The sequence below is a fragment of the Haliotis rufescens genome, unplaced genomic scaffold (genome assembly GCF_023055435.1).
Source record: "Haliotis rufescens isolate VD_foot unplaced genomic scaffold, xgHalRufe1.0.p SCAF_4, whole genome shotgun sequence".
NCBI classification, from domain to species: domain Eukaryota; kingdom Metazoa; phylum Mollusca; class Gastropoda; order Lepetellida; family Haliotidae; genus Haliotis; species Haliotis rufescens.
In genome coordinates this window covers 29363923-29382833 of record NW_025964112.1, presented here as the reverse complement: position 1 = coordinate 29382833, position 18911 = coordinate 29363923, and the positions used below count along the sequence as shown (strand labels likewise).

At 39.4% G+C, this 18911-nt stretch overlaps 1 protein-coding gene across 1 annotated transcript in view; it reads left to right on the top strand.

Moving 5' to 3' along the window:
• The window catches only part of LOC124150126 (dnaJ homolog subfamily C member 13-like), a 592425-nt gene that overhangs the window by 297925 nt on the left and 275589 nt on the right, over positions 1–18911 (top strand). Inside the window, exon 33 of the mRNA XM_046522050.2 lies at positions 16545–16699. Coding sequence (XP_046378006.2) covers positions 16545–16699 — 155 coding nt within the window. The remainder of the gene's footprint in view (positions 1–16544; positions 16700–18911) is intronic.

Below are 18911 nucleotides of genomic sequence, written 5' to 3'. Positions count from 1 at the left end.
ATTCTTGCCGTATAATATACATTTGATAAGATTGATGTATACTCTCAAAACATTTAAGCAAGACAAATTAAAGACTATTATATGATCGTAATATACACTATGAGTTTATATCCGGCGCTCGATGAAGCAATTGAAAAGATGGAAACTGTTGATGGATTTCGATTACATCAAATAAGCGACATAAAACATCGAATAGAGAAGGATAGAGAGTTGAGACTTGAATTGTATAAAAAGTATCGCAGAGCCGTGAATGCTCTGGACGGAGTTGACACCGCTCTTGTAGCGGCTAGCATGGGACTCGGTGTAGCTGGTGTCAGTTTACTATCAACTATAATCGCCGCGCCTATCGTGCTCGGCATGGAAATAGCCGCCGGAGTCTCGGGACTGACAGGAATAGCGATAACATTCATTTCTCGTAGGTTACAAAAAAAAGCATTAAAACACGATAGTATTCGGATACTGGCCGAAGCAAAGTTGAACAGCATTGAGGATCATATTTCAACAGCAGTGGTCGATTGTAAGATATCCGAGGATGAGTTTCGTTTAGTGCTGTCGGAACTCACCAAATACAACGCAATGAAGCAGGAGATTCGATCAAAATCTCATAAGACCAGTGGTATTAGCGAAGACGAGAAAAAAAAGTTCATAGAACAGGGGAGGCAACAAGCGCGTCAATTATTCCGTGCCAAAACCAAAGAACTGGTTGGAGATTAAAAATAGATTGCTTACTATCGTTTGATCACATTTAGACAAATGCTTACATACATATATATAATAATGGAGATCGAAAAAGCTATTAAATGGAGAGAATTACCACAAGGTTTTTATTATATCAGTGATGTCAAACCAACCAAATACGGTTATCAATTGTTTCTTATCAATTTACAAGAAGAGTGTAGTTATATAGTCTGGTCTCCTAGTAAAATGAACGTAGAACTTAATAAAAATGTTGAATATCGCTTTATTGATAAAAATAATGAAGAATATTTTTATTACCATTTAGGCTCATCTAAAGCAATGATTGGCCCCAAGTATTGGTGAGCTAGACCCAATTTAACTTAATCTTATGACTATCATTGAATCGCATCATCATTTACGCATAAAAAATGCCACCTGTAGTAGCAGTATAGGTATATAAATCCGGCTCCAGTGGAAGTGGTCAAGAACCCCCATTACCTATACTACTACTTGTAATGGGATGTCCCCGTCAATAGCGAGAACTTGTGTCTGATTTTAATAAGATTGAGGTAGTCTAGGCATGTGAATTATCCTGTTTTCTTTATTTAAAGCATTAATTGTTTATTGTTAAGCAAGTTTATCTCTGCAGCCGTTGTAATATGCAGCTACAAGCCGATTCGTCTCGCATCAAAACACGGACTGTGTACTCGCGGGCAAATGACCACGGAGTACGCTGATCACTGTGTCGGATTAACGAGACTGATTAATGAGCGATTTCGGTAATTCGTTCCAAATAAGGTGTGTCGGAGTCGGAGTGCGAGATTGTCGGATTAACGGGTCTAAATAGCACTGATTTAATCTGTTCCAATCATTAGTGTCGGATAAAGCCGATTGTCGGATTAACGAGTATCGGATTAACGAGACTTGACTGTACTCACCAACTGAGGAATGTGTGATACTGTGATTGCATACAAGGGAAAAACAGGTTTGCAGCAGTACATGTATGCACAAAATAAACCACATAAGGTGACATAAAGTCAGGTGGTGTGGCTGACTGGACAAAATACATCTGACAAGGGTAATCATGTATACAGGGACATTTCTTTTCACTCCACCCAGAAGGCTGAGACACACAGAACATGATATACACTGACTGGATATTCAAAAACCCATCAAAGATATTCAAAAACCCATCAAATAATCAAGCGAGTCAGAAGCAAGACTGGTAATGATCTGCATTTAGTTTGAATTTTTGTACATCACATTGACTGATAGACCAAAACCTGTTGACCACATTTCACAATGGTTCATGTTCCTTTTGGGACATGCATGAGAGTCACTGTCTCATGTGCTGTTACAAGAAATTAATGTATCATATTTACAATTTTAGTTTAGAATTGTTTTGTTTGGAAACAAATCACTCAATACATAATATTCACGTCTATATATGAGTTTTGTATATGTAAAGGATTTTATGTATTCATTTATTATTCATGGAATACTAATATAATTAACGTCTCTATATAAGTGCAATAATCTTGGACGCGACGTTAAACCCCATTTCACCTCACCACCTAATATAATTAAAACATCAAAAAGTCTCTGATTCCTACGAAACTTCTACCTCTATTACATCAACGGAGTCCAAAGATCAGGCTCACGAATCACCCTTCCTAAGTTGATTGAAGAACTCTACCATCTTATGCATGTACTCCAGCCTCCTATGACACAGAATTCGCCACCCCAGATGACGAGAATATGGGGGATGTCATGCTCCCACATCATCTCAACACATCCGCCAGACATTTGCCTTGGCTGAGTTATGCAGGCAAGCTGGTAGACCAGATGTCTGACAGTCTACTCAAGCTCAGACATGATGAATGACGACCCTTACCGCCATTGAAGCGGGGGTGTATAGAACACATGATACTCCACTTCCAGGTTATCAAAGTTTGGACGAAGACTTTATGAAGCTAGTACTCTCCACCCAAGTCTGATGCTCGTGATATCAACAACTGGATTGTCTGGTCCAGACCAGATTATTCCCAAGCCTGGATGTCTTCACAGCTATTATGAGTTCAGCATCAACAAATACTAGTAGAGGTTCGTTCAAGAGTTGTTTCCAGGAAAACCAAGAGGTTGATAATGTTACAACCAATTTCTGCTCCCATGACATTCAATGGCAAATTGGGACATATCAAAGATGAAGTCAGACAAGATACAAAGGAAGGATTCCAAGCATCAGCTATCAGCCTAGCTGCCAAGACACACACACCTTGACGTCTGTACACTCGAATCCGCCCATCGCTGTGGCTGAGGTGAAAACGAGACTGGTCAGTACTTGTCTCCACTGCATGGCCGTCCAGCGTAGACGCAGTCTGCACCACTGTAGACATGCTTGATGGTGGTTTCCTGTCAAATAGGATGTCTGGCGGGTCTTCTGGCGACAATCCCTGCACATCTGAGGCGACGACGTACGGTTTGTGAAGATATTCGTCGAAGGCCAGGTATGCTTCTTGCTGTCACTGTTGCTGGCTGGAATCGATTTCGTCCTTGTGTTGTTCGAATCCAGTTGTCTTGTCGATTATTGGTTACGCATGGCCTGCCACTCCGGGGATGGTCTCTGACTGCATTCGTCTGTTGCCAACGTTGCCATTAACACCAAATGGTGTTTCTGTGGATGTTAAATTGTCTTGCAACATCAAGTTGACTCGATCCTGCTTCAAGCATACCAATGGCTCGCAGACGCTCATTTTCTGACAGGCGTGGCATTTCGTAATGTTGAATAATTGCATAATTTTGTTGTTTTTCTGAGTGGTTTTTGTCAGCACAATGCTAAACAATGCATATGGAATCCCGTTAACGCACATGTTTTTATACCCATTCTTGGGTAGTGAAATGCATGGGGCTTGAATAAAAGTCAACTTTTGTATGGAATGCATGCTTTTCTGTAGCAGTTGCATTTTTGTGACTTGATTCCATACATGTACTACAATATTGAAAACAAAACTTAACTTGTTTGAAAAATACACTAAAATATTGGTGTCACAGGAACTTTTGTTGTTGAGTATATAATGAGAGGTTTTTCATTGTTTCAGCATGGCATGATGACAACAGTATGTTAATTTTATGTAATGTAGGATGGACATAATATTTTCCCAGAATATATTTGTTTCTAAGATTGTTATACAGTCAAGTCCCGTTAATCCGACATTGTTGGTTGCATATGATTATCTCGGATTAACGAGTATGTCGGATAAACAAAATTAGGTAGTATAAACGTTCGTGATCGAAAATTGGACAACTACACGATAGATAACAATGCTAACACGTAGGAAAATGAAATATTCATATTGTTGTGTTATATTGTCAGCGGAATATGTTTTCTAATCATGCAACCACTACAGTTTAACTAAAAAAACTACAGTTATGGACTGTATAACTGATTCAAAATACTTTTGAAAGAATAGTCTGGGATGGAAATCGCCAATTTGATATTGATATTTAGAAGATACATTCAACACAAAAATGTAATTTAAATAAAGAATAAGTATGCATTTTTGGACTACTAGCAATATCTGAATGCCATTCTTCTTCATGCATATATTTTAATCATGATACAAATTCAAAAAAAAATTAGTTTTGGATAAGAAACTGATTGGTTTTCCCAAACATAGCTGAAACCAATTTATATAAGGCGATTTTAACCTTGGATACCCAATTAATCTTGCCAGTAACAGCTTCTTTATATACTCACACGCAAAAGAAACACAAGTGGTTTTAAGCAAATAGGTAACAAACACGGAACCATAAATTGATACGAGTTTTAGTATGTAGTGAAGGCTGATGGTGTTATCAATATTTTGGGTTGCATTTTGGAAGCCCCGAGTAAAAACGCAACATAAAAAACGAATCGCCAAAACGCACCATTTCAATGAATATGTGGGTATCATGCGCCCATTTCTCGCGAAATCAAAATGCACGAACTGTCACGAACTGTAGTGGGTATAAAACTGTGACCGATTCTTGGACCCACCACTCCTTGGTCAACAATGCCATGCCTAACCCAAATTCAGAGAAACCAGGCTATCAGACATTTGGAAGCTAGAGAGTCTGTCCAAGATGTTTCAACGTTAACATAACCACAATTTACCATCTCCTGCGTCGATACAATGCTACACAGACCACAGATGACCTTCCTCGGAGCGATCGTCCTAGGGTCACCACACCTCGACAAGATCGGCAGATTATCTGTCAACACCAGCGACATCCGTTCCTAACTGCAAGTCAAAGTGCTCGACAGACCATAGGAACACATAATCGACACATTAGCCGGGACACTGTGATCTGACGTCTCCGTTCCGACAACCTCAGATGTCGCCGACCAGCACATCGTCCTGTTCTCCAACCACGGCATTGTCAAGCACGACTGCAGTGGGCACAGGGACATCCCAATTGGCGTCATTGTGAGTGGAGGCGTGTCCTCTTCTCTGATGAAAGTTGCTTTTGTGTCTCCCATGCAGACGGAAGAGTCAGAATTTGGCGGCGTCAAGGTGATCGTTTCGCTGACAGGACTTAATGCGAGACTTGAACCCATGTGCTTTCTGAATGTTGGTCAAGGTCGGGGACACGGCATCACTGCTCATATATTAAGTGATCAGACTCCACGTTGCTCCATTTTTTGCACAACATCAAAAACACATTTTCCAGCAGGACAACACTCGTCCCCATGTTGCCAGAGCTACCATGGCCTTTCTGCAACAATACAACATCCGTGTTCTACCGTGGCCAGCCCTCAGCCCTGATCTGAACCCCATCGAACACTTGTGGGATGAGGTTCAAAGGCGTCTGCACAATGTGTGCCCAGTCCCTACAACTGCCGATGAACTACGCACAGCTGCTGTGGATGTGTGCAGGAGGATCCCTAGGGCCTTCACAAATCGTCTGATCCACTCAATGTACAAAAGATATGTGGCAGTGATCAATGCTGATGGTGGTCACACCAGGTATTGACTGACATTTTGGGTATTGCCCGAAACCGTGTAAGCCTTTAACAATTGAAAAAAAACAATTATGTCAATTGCCTTTTAATCCATTAAACTGTCTTCAGTCAAATTTTTGTCAATCTTGCCCTGTTAGTATTTCTTGTCTTTACTGTTGAAAATAAATAACATGTATACTGCATACTCGACTTGCGTTTCTTTTGCGTGTGAGTATACAACAGATTATAGCTTTTCCTTGGGTAACGACTATTAGGCATAGATATAACCTTACACCAGTAAGTAATACAACGCTTAAATGCTGAAATGTACAAAAGATATCAACCGCAATCGCCTCATATGACATGATCAGGTGTCGAAGACTTAACGCCTAAAAATTGTTTGCATGCTAATAAATGGATCTGTTCAATTTCTTTGTTTATATTAAAGCCCCAAATTTCAGCTCCATATAACAATATCGGTGCTACTTTGGTATCAAATATCTTGAAAAATACTTTATAATCAAATGGTTTTACATTCCTGATTGATTTTAAATTACCAAACAATACTTTTTTGGCCTGAAGTGCAGCATTGCAGACATGGTTAGACCAATTTAAAGTTTTTGAGAATGATACACCTAAATATTTGTAAGAAGAAACGCATTCTAATCAAACATCTCCATAATACCATTTTTCATTTTTAGACAATATTCCTCCTTTACTGATCACCATTACTTTCGTTTTATCAAAGTTAACAGTTAATGAATATCTATGTCAAAAATCTTTAATAACATCAATGCGCTTCTGTAGGCAAAATACAGTATCGGAAATTAGAGTAACATCGTCCGCAAACAATAATAAAAACAGTTGAAGATCAATTCAATTCAAGATTCAATTTCTAGAGCCAAGTCATAAATGAACATATTAAACAGAAAGGGGCTTAGTATACAGCCTTGACGGACTCCAACATTACACGGAAAAAAATCTGAAAGTTTGTTTTCATATTTAACGCAGGAGATGACATACCGGTATTTATATATAGATTGGATATTTTTATACATCTTTGGCGAGACTCTGTGTACGTTTAATACGTGCCACAATTTTGATCTATCAATAGAGTCGAACGCCTTGGAGAAGTCTACAAAAAATGTATACCGTATATCGCTGTGTATAAGGCGACCCCACGTATAAGACGACCCCCCTGTACACGCCTTTAAAATCAACCCAAAATCCTATACTCCGTGTATAAGGCGACCGGGAATGAAACACATCACAAGTCTGACTGATATAGAAGATTTAACCTGCGCTTTCCGACTGTAGCGTATTTCGCACACAGACATCAGAAGTTAGTTAGTTACTTTGGAGATTTAACGTGCGCTTTCCGACTGATGCGTATTTCGCACACATCACAAGTGCGCACACAAACCTTATATATGCAATAAAAATATGTTTATCTTGCGTTGTTTTTTTTCTACAACGATAGGTCGCGTGTGTAACTCCAGCACACGTCGCCATTTTGTGTTTACACGGTACGACACCAAATTGGTGCCCGTAAAATAAAATTCATTTATGAAGTAATAACATATAAGAGACAATGGTGAGTAATTTAATCGCCAATTAACTATGTTGTAACTAACTAGGCTTATGTTTGCTTCACATTCAGCGTGTTTATTCCACAATCACTTGTACACACCGATAGTTATTGGAACAGTTATTTAGGACGAAATGCGAAGTTTTATTGTCAAATGCTGGGCTGGCTATCGGACGCCGGTTGACATCGCCAGTGGAAAAAAATGTGAGATCTTCGACTCCGTGTATAAGACGACCCCCCTTCTTAGCCCCCTTATTTTAGGTACGAAAAACTCGCCTTATACACAGCGATATACGGTACACTTTGCTTCTCTTTTTACCTAAATATCGCTGAATGATAGATTGCAATATGAAAATATTGTCAACTGAAGAGTAGCCCCGACGAAAGCCAGCCTGGGATTCGACAAATTTATCACATGATTCACCCCAAAACTATAATCTCTTATTTAATATGTTAGTGTAGACTTTACTAAAAGTACTCAGTATTGTTATACCTCTGTAGTTGGCTGGTATTTTAGTATCACCCTTGTTTTGGAGGGGAACAATAACTCCATGTGTCCACATAGAAGGAAAATATGCAGCATCAAGCATTGCATTAAATGATAAAGTCAAGATTTGACAAAGTATATCCTGGGCATATTTAAACATTTCAGTTTTTAGTTTATCTGCACCAGCTGATTTACAGAATTTTAATGAATTAATAGAATTAATAACTTCCTCTTGGAGAATGGGAGAGTCAAGAATAGACTCTGCAAGCTGATCGGTGTTCGTATTTATACGTTCATCTTCGGTGACTGTATCAGATTTAGTTGTAAACATACCATGAAAGTACTTGATCAATTGGTTTATGTTAATGTCCGGTTTTGGTGTAGGCTGAGTATTAGATAAACGCTTCAACGAAGACCTGAACAATTTACCATTATTTATGTTATTAACTATTGCGCTTCTGATGTCTTCTTGATAATGTTTCTTTTTTTCATGAGTAACATTCGTTTAAAGGATTTAAGTAGTCTGAGTATCTCTGAACGGTGATAACATCAGTCTTTGTCTTTGTGATTATAAACGTGAGTACCACAAGGTCTTTTCATGCACTCTGCAGCAGAACTGATGACTTCAGATAAAGTATGAACCGCATTATCAAAGTTTCCAGAACATATCTTCCGTGAACTTTTCAAACTGGGATGCTGAATCAGTGTTACAGAGATTATCTCTAAATATAGATTCTTTGTTGTCATTCCAGATGAAGCTATACTCTCGGTTGCACACAACCTCATTTGGGCTTCACAAGTCACTCCATGCCCTGCATACTGCATAGGAATGGCTTGTGGCCCCCAAAGTACCTTTCTTCCAAATTTACAGTGCAGGGCCAGCACGGTCTCAGGACTTGTTCATTACCTGCAGGGTAACTAGCATTCATTTAATCAGGTCGGCATGACCCTTACCTCTTCATTCATACCCACAGAGCTTTTCATTCATACCCACAGGGTATGTCTTTTTATGTAACAACCGAGTAGCCCCTAATATATTGCCAATGTTATCAATAAATATTTTCATGAATCCTATTGTTTTGTTGTTACTGCACAAACTGCATTATTTGCATGTGCGTCTTGTTCAAGATGCTCCCGTTGATCAAGGTCACGTGACTGCAATGTACAAGTGATTGGCGCGTGTTACAATTCTGACCTAGTTTCAACATTGAAGCGAGAACACAATGCAAACAAACGAGTTGTTGAAATGATATAGTCAATGACACTTGTTCCATTCGCACCAATAAATGTATATTCACCTTTGCCAGCATCATCACCACATCTGCCATTTAATATATTTAGATTCATGGCACAGCAAAAGTATAATAGTGTTTATCCAAAATGATTCACTATTTTATCACATGAATATCATGTGATGTTAACGTTGTCACTGAGATCAGAGAAATCTTCTATTCCTAACCGTTCAGCAATGTCATCATAGAAAAAGTCTGGATCTGTACCTGTTCTGGCGTTGAGGTCGCCTCCATGCAACAGGTGTAAATCACCATAGTCATTCAGTACATTTATTAGAGACTCCAACAGTAGGCTTATACCACACGTGGATGCTTGTCAGTATACCAAGACCTACCCAATAGGTCTTACATAAGTACATGCCATCAAAATATCCTTTTCCAGATTGAGCAAAGATTTATCTCAGATAAAGAATATGCAGTTCAGGACGATAGCATGGCTTTTCATGTATTGAATAAGTGAGTTTTAAATCAATACCACAATACCCCCACACAGTCTTCCAAATAAAGAAACTTTACTATCTGGTAGAACGTATTGCTGATAATCAGAAAAATATTGATCGCAAAGCGGTTTCTTACACCATGTTTCACTAAGTGAAATAAAATCATACCGTTTAATGAGTTTGATGAAATGTAGATCATCAATTTTGGTCGAAAGTCCGGATATGTTTCAAAATAATATGTTGATGGGATGTCTGTGGTCATCAGAGCGTGTAGGGCCGCGGCCACACCCCTAGCTGTGGTCTGTGTTAGAAGTTGACAATTCCACGTTGTCGGATGGGATGGACGCTGGTGTTTGACACAAAGCCGACTGTGACATTTCTGGTGGCACATTGGAGCCAGTCTTGTGGCGTGTTAAGCCTGAGATTATTAACCCATCGTTTTTGTAATAACCTCTTTTGTTTCGTGGTTTCAATTGTTGAAGAGTTTGTCTCTGGTGTTTTGTAAGATTATTTGAAATTCCTATTCCATAATGTTTGAGTACAGAATCGTAATGAAATAGCTTGTATCTTACGATCCAGATTTGTGAAACAAACAATGAGTGGGTGAGGTCGCTTTGACCCGGATGTTTTCATATGATGCACATTCACAATATCAGTGACAGTAAAAAAAAGTGAATCACTATCTACAGAATTCAAGGTCTCACATACAGTTGACTTCAAAGATTTTGTATTTTCAATGCTTGAATCGGAAACACCATAGAGGAGAGCATTTTGTTTTCTTCTGTACTGTTCAAGGCGGTCAATATTGTTTTCTACAGCATGTAATTTTGTTGATATAACGGTGTCATTGATAGCAGAATCGGCATGTTCTTCCACGATGTCAAGACGGTCCATATGGCATCTATATCAACAAGTCTCATAGTGTGTTGCGTCTGTTTCATTTCTTCTAAACTTGACTGCAACTCATCCATACTAATGTTTAATTTTCGTGTGTCGGATTTGACATCGTGAATCTCTCTTGACAGATCATTTTTCATTTTTCGAATTTCTTGCATGATGTCGATGTTTATCTGATTTTTATCAACTTTTGAGGGGCCCAGATTTAGATCCACATCACCAGACAGTAGCAAGCATTTTTGAATCACTAATGCTACAGCACGTAACTGCACCATAGTGTATAGAAATGAAAAAGTGTTTAGCGACCATTTCGTCCATGGTGTATACTGTCCAACATGGCTGATTTGACGAGTCCCAGGAGGGTGAGTAAACTGACCAACTCTCGATCTCCAACTCTCCATGTTTCGGTAGATATCTACGACGCGTCACGGTTAAGTTAGAAACCAATTTGTACCAACCAGATGTTATAGTTGCCTTTGCTCTCTGTATATTTGATGTTTTTCTGTGGACCGCTCGAGCAAGGTGCCTACTCGCTCAAGGGATGTACCTCACATAGGGAGTTACTAGAGGCAGATCCCACCGGGTCCCTCTGGTATATTCTGGCAGAGATGTAATAGAGGTAGAAGTTTCATAAGAATTATTGAACAATAGTTATCATTGTTAATAATTCTAAGAATACTACCTCTATTACATTACATCAGAAGTACTCCCTCCCATCAGTTATATGACATCATGGCTTGGGTAGTTACGAGACTGCTTGGCGACAACTAGTTGTGTGTAATTGGCAGTGAAGAGGATGTCTGTTGAAAATCTGAAATTTTGTTAGTGTGACTGAAGCCACACTGAAAATACAGGGTTTATGGCAGAGATGTAATAGAGGTAGCATTCTTAGAATGATTAACAATGATAACTGTTGTTCGATTTTTCACATATTTGATGATCAGGTGAAAAATAATAATTGAAGATTGATCAGTTTCGCTGTGCTGATACATTGGCCAATATTTAGTGTATATACACCTAGTCATTGTGGATAAAATAAATACTAAATAAAAAAATATATCTATGAATTTAAAAGCAAAACTCCTTTAACTATCCCAAATTTAATTCGAACATAACACTGAAAATATTTGTATAGTATTTTATTGATATGTACATCACGCAGTGGCTTATATCTTATATTCAGCAACGCATGAATGGTTTTTTTAAACACATTTTGTGACAACCTGTTTTTTGCACCAGTTGTGGAGTGTGATCATTGCCGATCGGCGATATCTATAGATGTATTGCATGGGACACAATTATTATAGTGAACACAAAATCATTAGCATGTAAATCGCATTCAACGTAACATCGATTGGTGATCCTTAAATATCAACAAAAGTTCAAATAAAAGGTACTGAGGAACTTGCAAGTGGCATGTTTATTCATCGTCTACTGTTTCCAGGTCAAAGAGGCAGATCAGGTCAAACGGATTAAATCATACACCAATTATACCATCAAAGTCACATTATTATTTCATATTAGTGGTGATTACTGATACTATGTAGTGATTTGTGTTTATTCTGGATGCGACAGGCAAAATCATTCACAATTTATTGTAATTGTTTTGTTATGAAAGATTATCAGCAGACTACCCCAGTCTGTGACACCATAGTGACCATTACACTTACTGAAATTTGCTGTAAATTTTCATGATCTTTATTTTCATTTTCACACGTCATATGAAACGGAAAATGACAAATGAAACATTCCTTGATTAAGTAGATCGTCAGCTTTCGGCAAGACATATATATGGAGGCAATGTAAACTTTGTTGATTTATAATGTAAGTTATGCTGAGGTTGGACAAAGAGCTCCATGTTTGATTTTCGAACGTCTGCTAGCATCACAACGTGGGATTTGTATTTTAGTATATCGTAAATATTCAACGAAAACCCTTGGAATTAGGATCGGTTAATATTTATAAGTCATTTATTATATCCTGCAAATTTGATAACATGACACATTAGATTAACCCTAATGTTCTTATTTCTGCAACTGACATGATGACCTTGAAAATTAAGTCTTTAATCTGTTTAACCTTTGAATAATGAATTTACTGAAACAGTTCATAATTTACCATCTCGCTGATATTTGCCATTAAAAAAGAAATCATATTTATACTCACTTATTGATACTCAAGATATTGGAGACATAATTATTGAAATCAATTTGCACAAATTTTACGATTTAAACAGGTTCCTAACATACAAAACGCTTACCACCTTTAATAACCTAATTCAGTAAGTTCAAGAAAACTTACAAATTTTATGTTTGCTTTGGTCTTATCCTTGGTAACAGCAGGTTATATTTCTATGTAGTAATGTGTAGTTTTCTGTCAGAAATAAATTTGGCAGAGAATGGATATATCATAATTGCCACACTTGGACTTGTTAAAGGTTATACTTGTTGTAGTTTGACTGTCATGTAGCGACATTCGCTATAAAACTGTTCCATACGTAAAATGGAAAGCTGTATGTTTCTCCTTATGATAACATCGTACAGTCATTTCTCGTTAATCCAACACTCGTTAATTCGACAATCGGCTTTATCCGACACTTATGATGGGAACTGATTAAATCAGTGCTATTTAGACCCGTTACTCCGACGGTGTCTAGCCGGGAGCGCCACATTTCAGAAATGGCTATTGCCGGTGGGGCCACATTTCCAGCTGAGTGCATTTCACCTATTCTAGCGGGTAATTAATTAATCCGATTACCGATACCTTTAAATGAGTGTCCCACATTTAAATTACTAAGCGTGGTGTTCTTTAGAGATCAAAGGCCGTCTTAATTGATATTGAGTTCATCCTGTTATTCATAACATATTTAAGTGATGTCGTGTTCACTCCATATCATAACCATGGCAAACGCACAAGTTCAAATAAAGTTCATTGAAAGTGTCAGAGGAGGCGTACATTTATACTATGATGGCTTTAAGTTTCGGTGTAAGAGCAGTCGTGGTGAAAGAAGATACTGGTCCTGTATTGTCAAGGAGTGCACTGCAAGGATCACAACTCTGGGTGAGTTGCTCCACGCCATTGAGATCATGGGTCACTCCAACGACCCACTACCATTCGAGTTTGAGGTTGATGCCTTTAAGGCAAGACTGATGGAGAGAGCGAGGACAGAAACGACTGACTCTCCTGCTGGCCCTAAAGTGACTGCTTTCATGGACTACGTGACAACCAGTTGGGTTCAAGGACAGGCCTTCATCCCAGAGATTTGGAATCACTTCGAAAACCAAGGCCACCGTACCAACAATCACCTGGAAGGGTGGCACAACAAGATAAAGAAACTTGCCAAGAAGTGCCACCCGAACATCTACGAGGTAGTGAAGCTATTTCAGCGAGAGCAGTCACTCAAAGAGGTTGCAGTCCTGAGACTCTCTCACCAGTGGTCAGAACCTTCACGAAGAAAGAAGTACAAGGCAATCGATGCACGTATTGCGTCCCTCAAGATCCAGCTCCTGAACCAACACCTGAGTGAGATGGAATATGCTGACCACGTGGGCGACCTCCTTCATCTGCAGTTATGATCCATTATGATATTCATATGCTATTCATATTCATCAATGTAAAGTTCTGATGAATATATATCCTTGTTGAATAAGAAATGAGAAAACAAGACTTGTTTTGTTATATACGGTAACCTGTTAGAATCACAAAGCATGTTTTGACAGCATAGCCGTGAGAGCCACATTATACAATCACGCAACCATAACCATTGCCGGGAGCGCCACATCAATTTGGGCTATCTATTTTCGAAATGTGGCGTTGCCGGCCTGTAACCACTCCGACAGTCTCACACTCCGACTCTGACACACCTAATTTGCAACAAATTATCGAAATCACTCATTAATCAGTCTCGTTAATCCGAGTGATCAGCGTACGCCGTGGTCATCTGTGCGCAAGTACACAGCCCATGTTTTGATGCGAGACGGCTGGTAGCTGCATATGACAAAGGCTGCAGAGATAAACTTGCTTAACAATAAACAATGCTTTAAATAAAGAAAACAGGATTAATCACAATCTTTGATTACCTCAGTCTCATTAAAATCAGATACAAGTTCTCGCTTTCTCCGAGGACATCCCATTACAGGTCACATATTTTGTTCAAATCATTAGGATTTTTTTATATACTCTACAAAACAACCCAGCAAAAGTGATTTTTGATGTATATTTTGTATACCATATGAATAATCAACAGATCCTAATCAATTGTTCAAAGTGTGCACATATCATTCTCATTGACCCATATGTCACACATGTAGTCTGTCTTACAGACCCTGATACAAATATATATCAAATACAGCCCATGCAAGTCTATAATGTTTGGCAAGTCTAGATCACTGCAGTATCTGAAAATGAAGAGAGTCACTGGGCTCCTTTTTATTATATTTTTATTAAGATAACTGAACAACTGGTTTTTTTATGTACGATATGTTCATTTCAGAGACTAGATTTTAGTCTAGTCACACATGGAACAGTACATTTTCAAGGTGAGGTTCATCTGTGCTCAATATCTTGTATGGCCACCATTAGAGCGCAAGAAATTACTGGCATCATCGTCGCATTGAAGCACTCCCAAATATTGGTCTGGGGAAGAATGTTCACCCACTCTTCCTGCAGTGCTTGTGGTTGTTGCTGACATGCTCCCAGTCTTTGATCCAGTGCAGCCCATAAATGTTCGATTGGGACCTGGCAGGACCTGGATGTTGTTAGCTTGTGATATAGCTGGGAAGGACATGTGGTCGAAGAATCTCATTCGGGTAGCATTTTGCCGTTAAATTCCCTTGAACTTGCACCAAGTTTGTCCTTCCAGTGTAGGAGAAAGCTGCCCACATCATCACACTACCTCCACCACCAAATCTGTCAGTTTCTTGTATGGAGTTTCGGGCATAACGTTCCCGATGACGCCTGTTAACATGACGTCTCCCATCCGCATGGCGAAGCATAAAACGTGACTCATCACTAAACCAAACTTGTCTCCATCGCAGTTGTGGCCATATGCAATGACCTTGACACCAATGATTTCGCAGCTGATGATTTTGGTCTGTCAAAAGGACCCCTCAAACTGGTCGTTAAGCATGAATTTCTTCAGCGTGTAAACGACTCCTCCCTGGTCTGATATCCTTCTAATTCCTGATGTTGCCGTAGTTGTATAGATTGCCATGGTGGTTTTTTTCCTGTTATGACATAGCCGAATGAATCTGTCCTGTGCTCTAGTAGTGATACGTGGTCGACCGGATCTAGGAAGGCCACATGTAGTCCTGTGTGTCAGATAACGGTTCAACAGTCTTGTAAGGGTGCTTGGGGCTACATGAAAAAACCTAGCTACGGCCAAAGATTATTCGCCTGTATGCAGTCAGCCGATGGCGTTGTTGCATTGGGCTTCCATCAGTAGTGGCATGTTTTCACTGTTCGCTTGCTGTATGATTGTGATGGCATGCAAATGATAACCCAAGGTTTTTATAGCCCGGCAAATGAAGTTGCACGTGCATGTCATGTTGCTGTGTTTCAGAACAGGGCTCTCACATGGTTGTGTTTTTTAGATTTTTCAAATTTCTGCAGTACATCATTTTTTCAAACAACTCATTCCAATCCATGAAGGAATGACCAATTCATATTTGGTATTAATTTGATATGGATATCGTCAACACTTTGTCAGATATTTACTATTTGACTACTTTTGGAGGGTATATATTCTGAATTTGGGGAAATACTTCCAAAACTGTTTGGCATTAGATAAATTGTTCTCCCTAGATGGAGTATTAATCTCAGAGTTGAAAATGTGTATAAAGTCAATTTTCCTGTGGTCTTTCTTGCAACAATGTTCTACTTTTATACATTTGTGCTTGCAGAATTAGAAACTTTGTCAAAAGTTAGTTATATTAATAATGTTTGTTAATAATTTTGTGCTCAGTATTTTTTCAGAAAATATTTGAGAAACTTTTGTTCACATTTTCGAATCTTGACTACTGGTAAATATCCAGGAGACCTACAGTGCTGTGGCAATATATATATTTTTTTTATTTTAGTCATTTGCAGATGTGCAGATGTACCTGTATGTATTTCAGTTGAAAAAAATCCATGTTCATATGTGGTGTATATGCTGTCATTCTTACTGATATTTGTCTTCCAGAACCAGAATTCAGACATAATGCTGCGAAGTATATGTGGCCATGTATTACCTGAAGCAATGGTATGCTACCTAGAAAACTATTCTGCTGAGAAGTTTTCTGAGATCTTCCTTGGAGAATTTGACACACCAGAGGCTATCTGGAACAGTGAAATGAGGTCAGTATGGTTTGGGCTGTACATGTTTACAGATGAGGTTATTTCACAGCTTGTACTCCTTTTGCTCTCTTTTTGGGTTGTACAATATGCTGGCCTGAATTACAAATTGCCAAACATAAGTGTTAACTAAGCAGACTGTCATAAGGACCTTGGGATTCCCCAGCTAAAAAGCACCTGAAGAACCAGATTTATCCTCAGAAGTAGGGAACCCAGAATAGTTTTCCACTGAAAAGCAGGTACCAAACACAAGGAAGATGTATAAAATTATTGCATGGTAATTTGTTTACAGAGTAGACGGCCCAAGAGAACATGTCCGTGTGACAAAGTAGCATCCTGCAGACATTTGCCTTAAATAGAAGATTCATTTATGTTGCTGTACTTGCTATAACTGTACTTCTAAAACCACTGCCACTTAAATTACAATAGGCCAAAATTTCAACAAACACTCCAGAAAATGTAGGGGATCATGAAATATAAATCTGTAAAATCTGTAAATCTGGTAAGTTTTGCAAGCCTGAAAGTACTGCGACAACTGTGAGCTGCAAACTCGCATTTGTTTCATGATGCAGTTATTTTGGCAGTCCGACATCCAACAATAGTCGCATAATTCCTGCGAATCTTCAAGCTCTATTACATCATAGCCATAAATCCTGTATTTTGGCTGCAGACACACAATAACTAAATCTTCAGATTTTCAACAGATGTCCTCTTTTCTGTCAACTAAACACAACTAGTTGTCCCCCAAATTGCACATCTAGCTCAGCAAACTGAACATACTAGCAGACAGCTTATCATCCCGGAGTGGGAGGATCATACCCACTGTGTGGACTCTTCACCCAGATGTCTTTACCTGGAAAACCTCCTTTTGGGACACCCAGCATCTGGACCTCTTTGCAAACTGCCTCAACCATCAACTTCCAGTCTACGTCAGTCCGGTTCCAGATCCGAGAGCTCTCCAGATAAATGCACTATCCATGGATTTGACAGGCCTGTTCGCCTACGCATTACCTCCATGGTCTCTCCTAGACAAGGTCATACAGAATTTGGAAGCGACCAATTGCACAGTCATCCTCATTGCTCCAAATTGGCCAAACAGGACATGGTTTCCCAGACTACTGTCGCTCCTGATGGACGAGCCGCTTGCTCTTCCACATCGCAAAGATCTCCTGCATCAACCCAGGTCGAGCCTATTTTACACCAATCTTCCCAGTCTCCATCTAACTGCCTGTAAAGTATCTCGTAAAGTATCTCGCAGAGAATGCAGGCCTCCGGGTTCTCTCAAGCTGCCTATACTGCTGTCACAAGATCATGGAGATCATCATCCACCAAACTTTATGACAACAGATGGAACAAATTTGTCCAGTGGAGACACAGATGTGGTCTAACAAATGTCACAGCTGACATTCCCATGGTTGTTAAGTTCCTTCTACACTTACAACAGGATAATAACTTGGACATGGAACCATTGAGGGATATAAATCTGCCCTCCTTTCCGTTCTCCAGCTCGATGGGTTGTTGATTGGAACTCACTCCGGTGTTCGTATTCCCCGGATCTTCCCAAAATGGAATTTATGAGTTGTCCTGTCTGCTCTACTAGCCGCTCGATAACTTGGACATGGAACCATTGAAGGATATATAGATCTGCCCTCCTTTCCGTTCTCCAGCTCGATGGGTTGTTGATTGGAACTCACTTTGGTGTTCGTATTCCCCGGATCTTTCCAAAATGGAATTTATCAGTCGTCCTGTCTGCTCTACTAGCCGCTCCATACGAACCTTGTGAAAACACTACTCTCCTCCAAAAATTCCGTAAGCAGCATATCGGCAGGCACAAGATACACCTCCTAGTATGGGTTCTAGCTCTGCCCACGAAATCCGAGCTCTGGCAACGTGTATGGCGTCCTGGTCATCTGTTGTCCATCGAACAAGTTGTAACAGGATGCCAATGGGGGTCACACAATACTTTCACAAGTTTTTACATTCAAGAGAAAGGGGGGGGGGGGGGGGGAAAGAGAGAGTGAGAGCGAGGATCTGACAGTAGCAACTACAGAAGGTGAGTACACCTTTTACCTTGATTTACTAGCATACGTAAGGAATTCAAGGGCTACCTATTAGTACAGCTGAAAAACAGATCTACCAGTAGTGACGTCACAATCAGAAGGAATATAGACTGGAAGGGACGTCATAACCGGAAGTGACGTCAATCTCATAATTG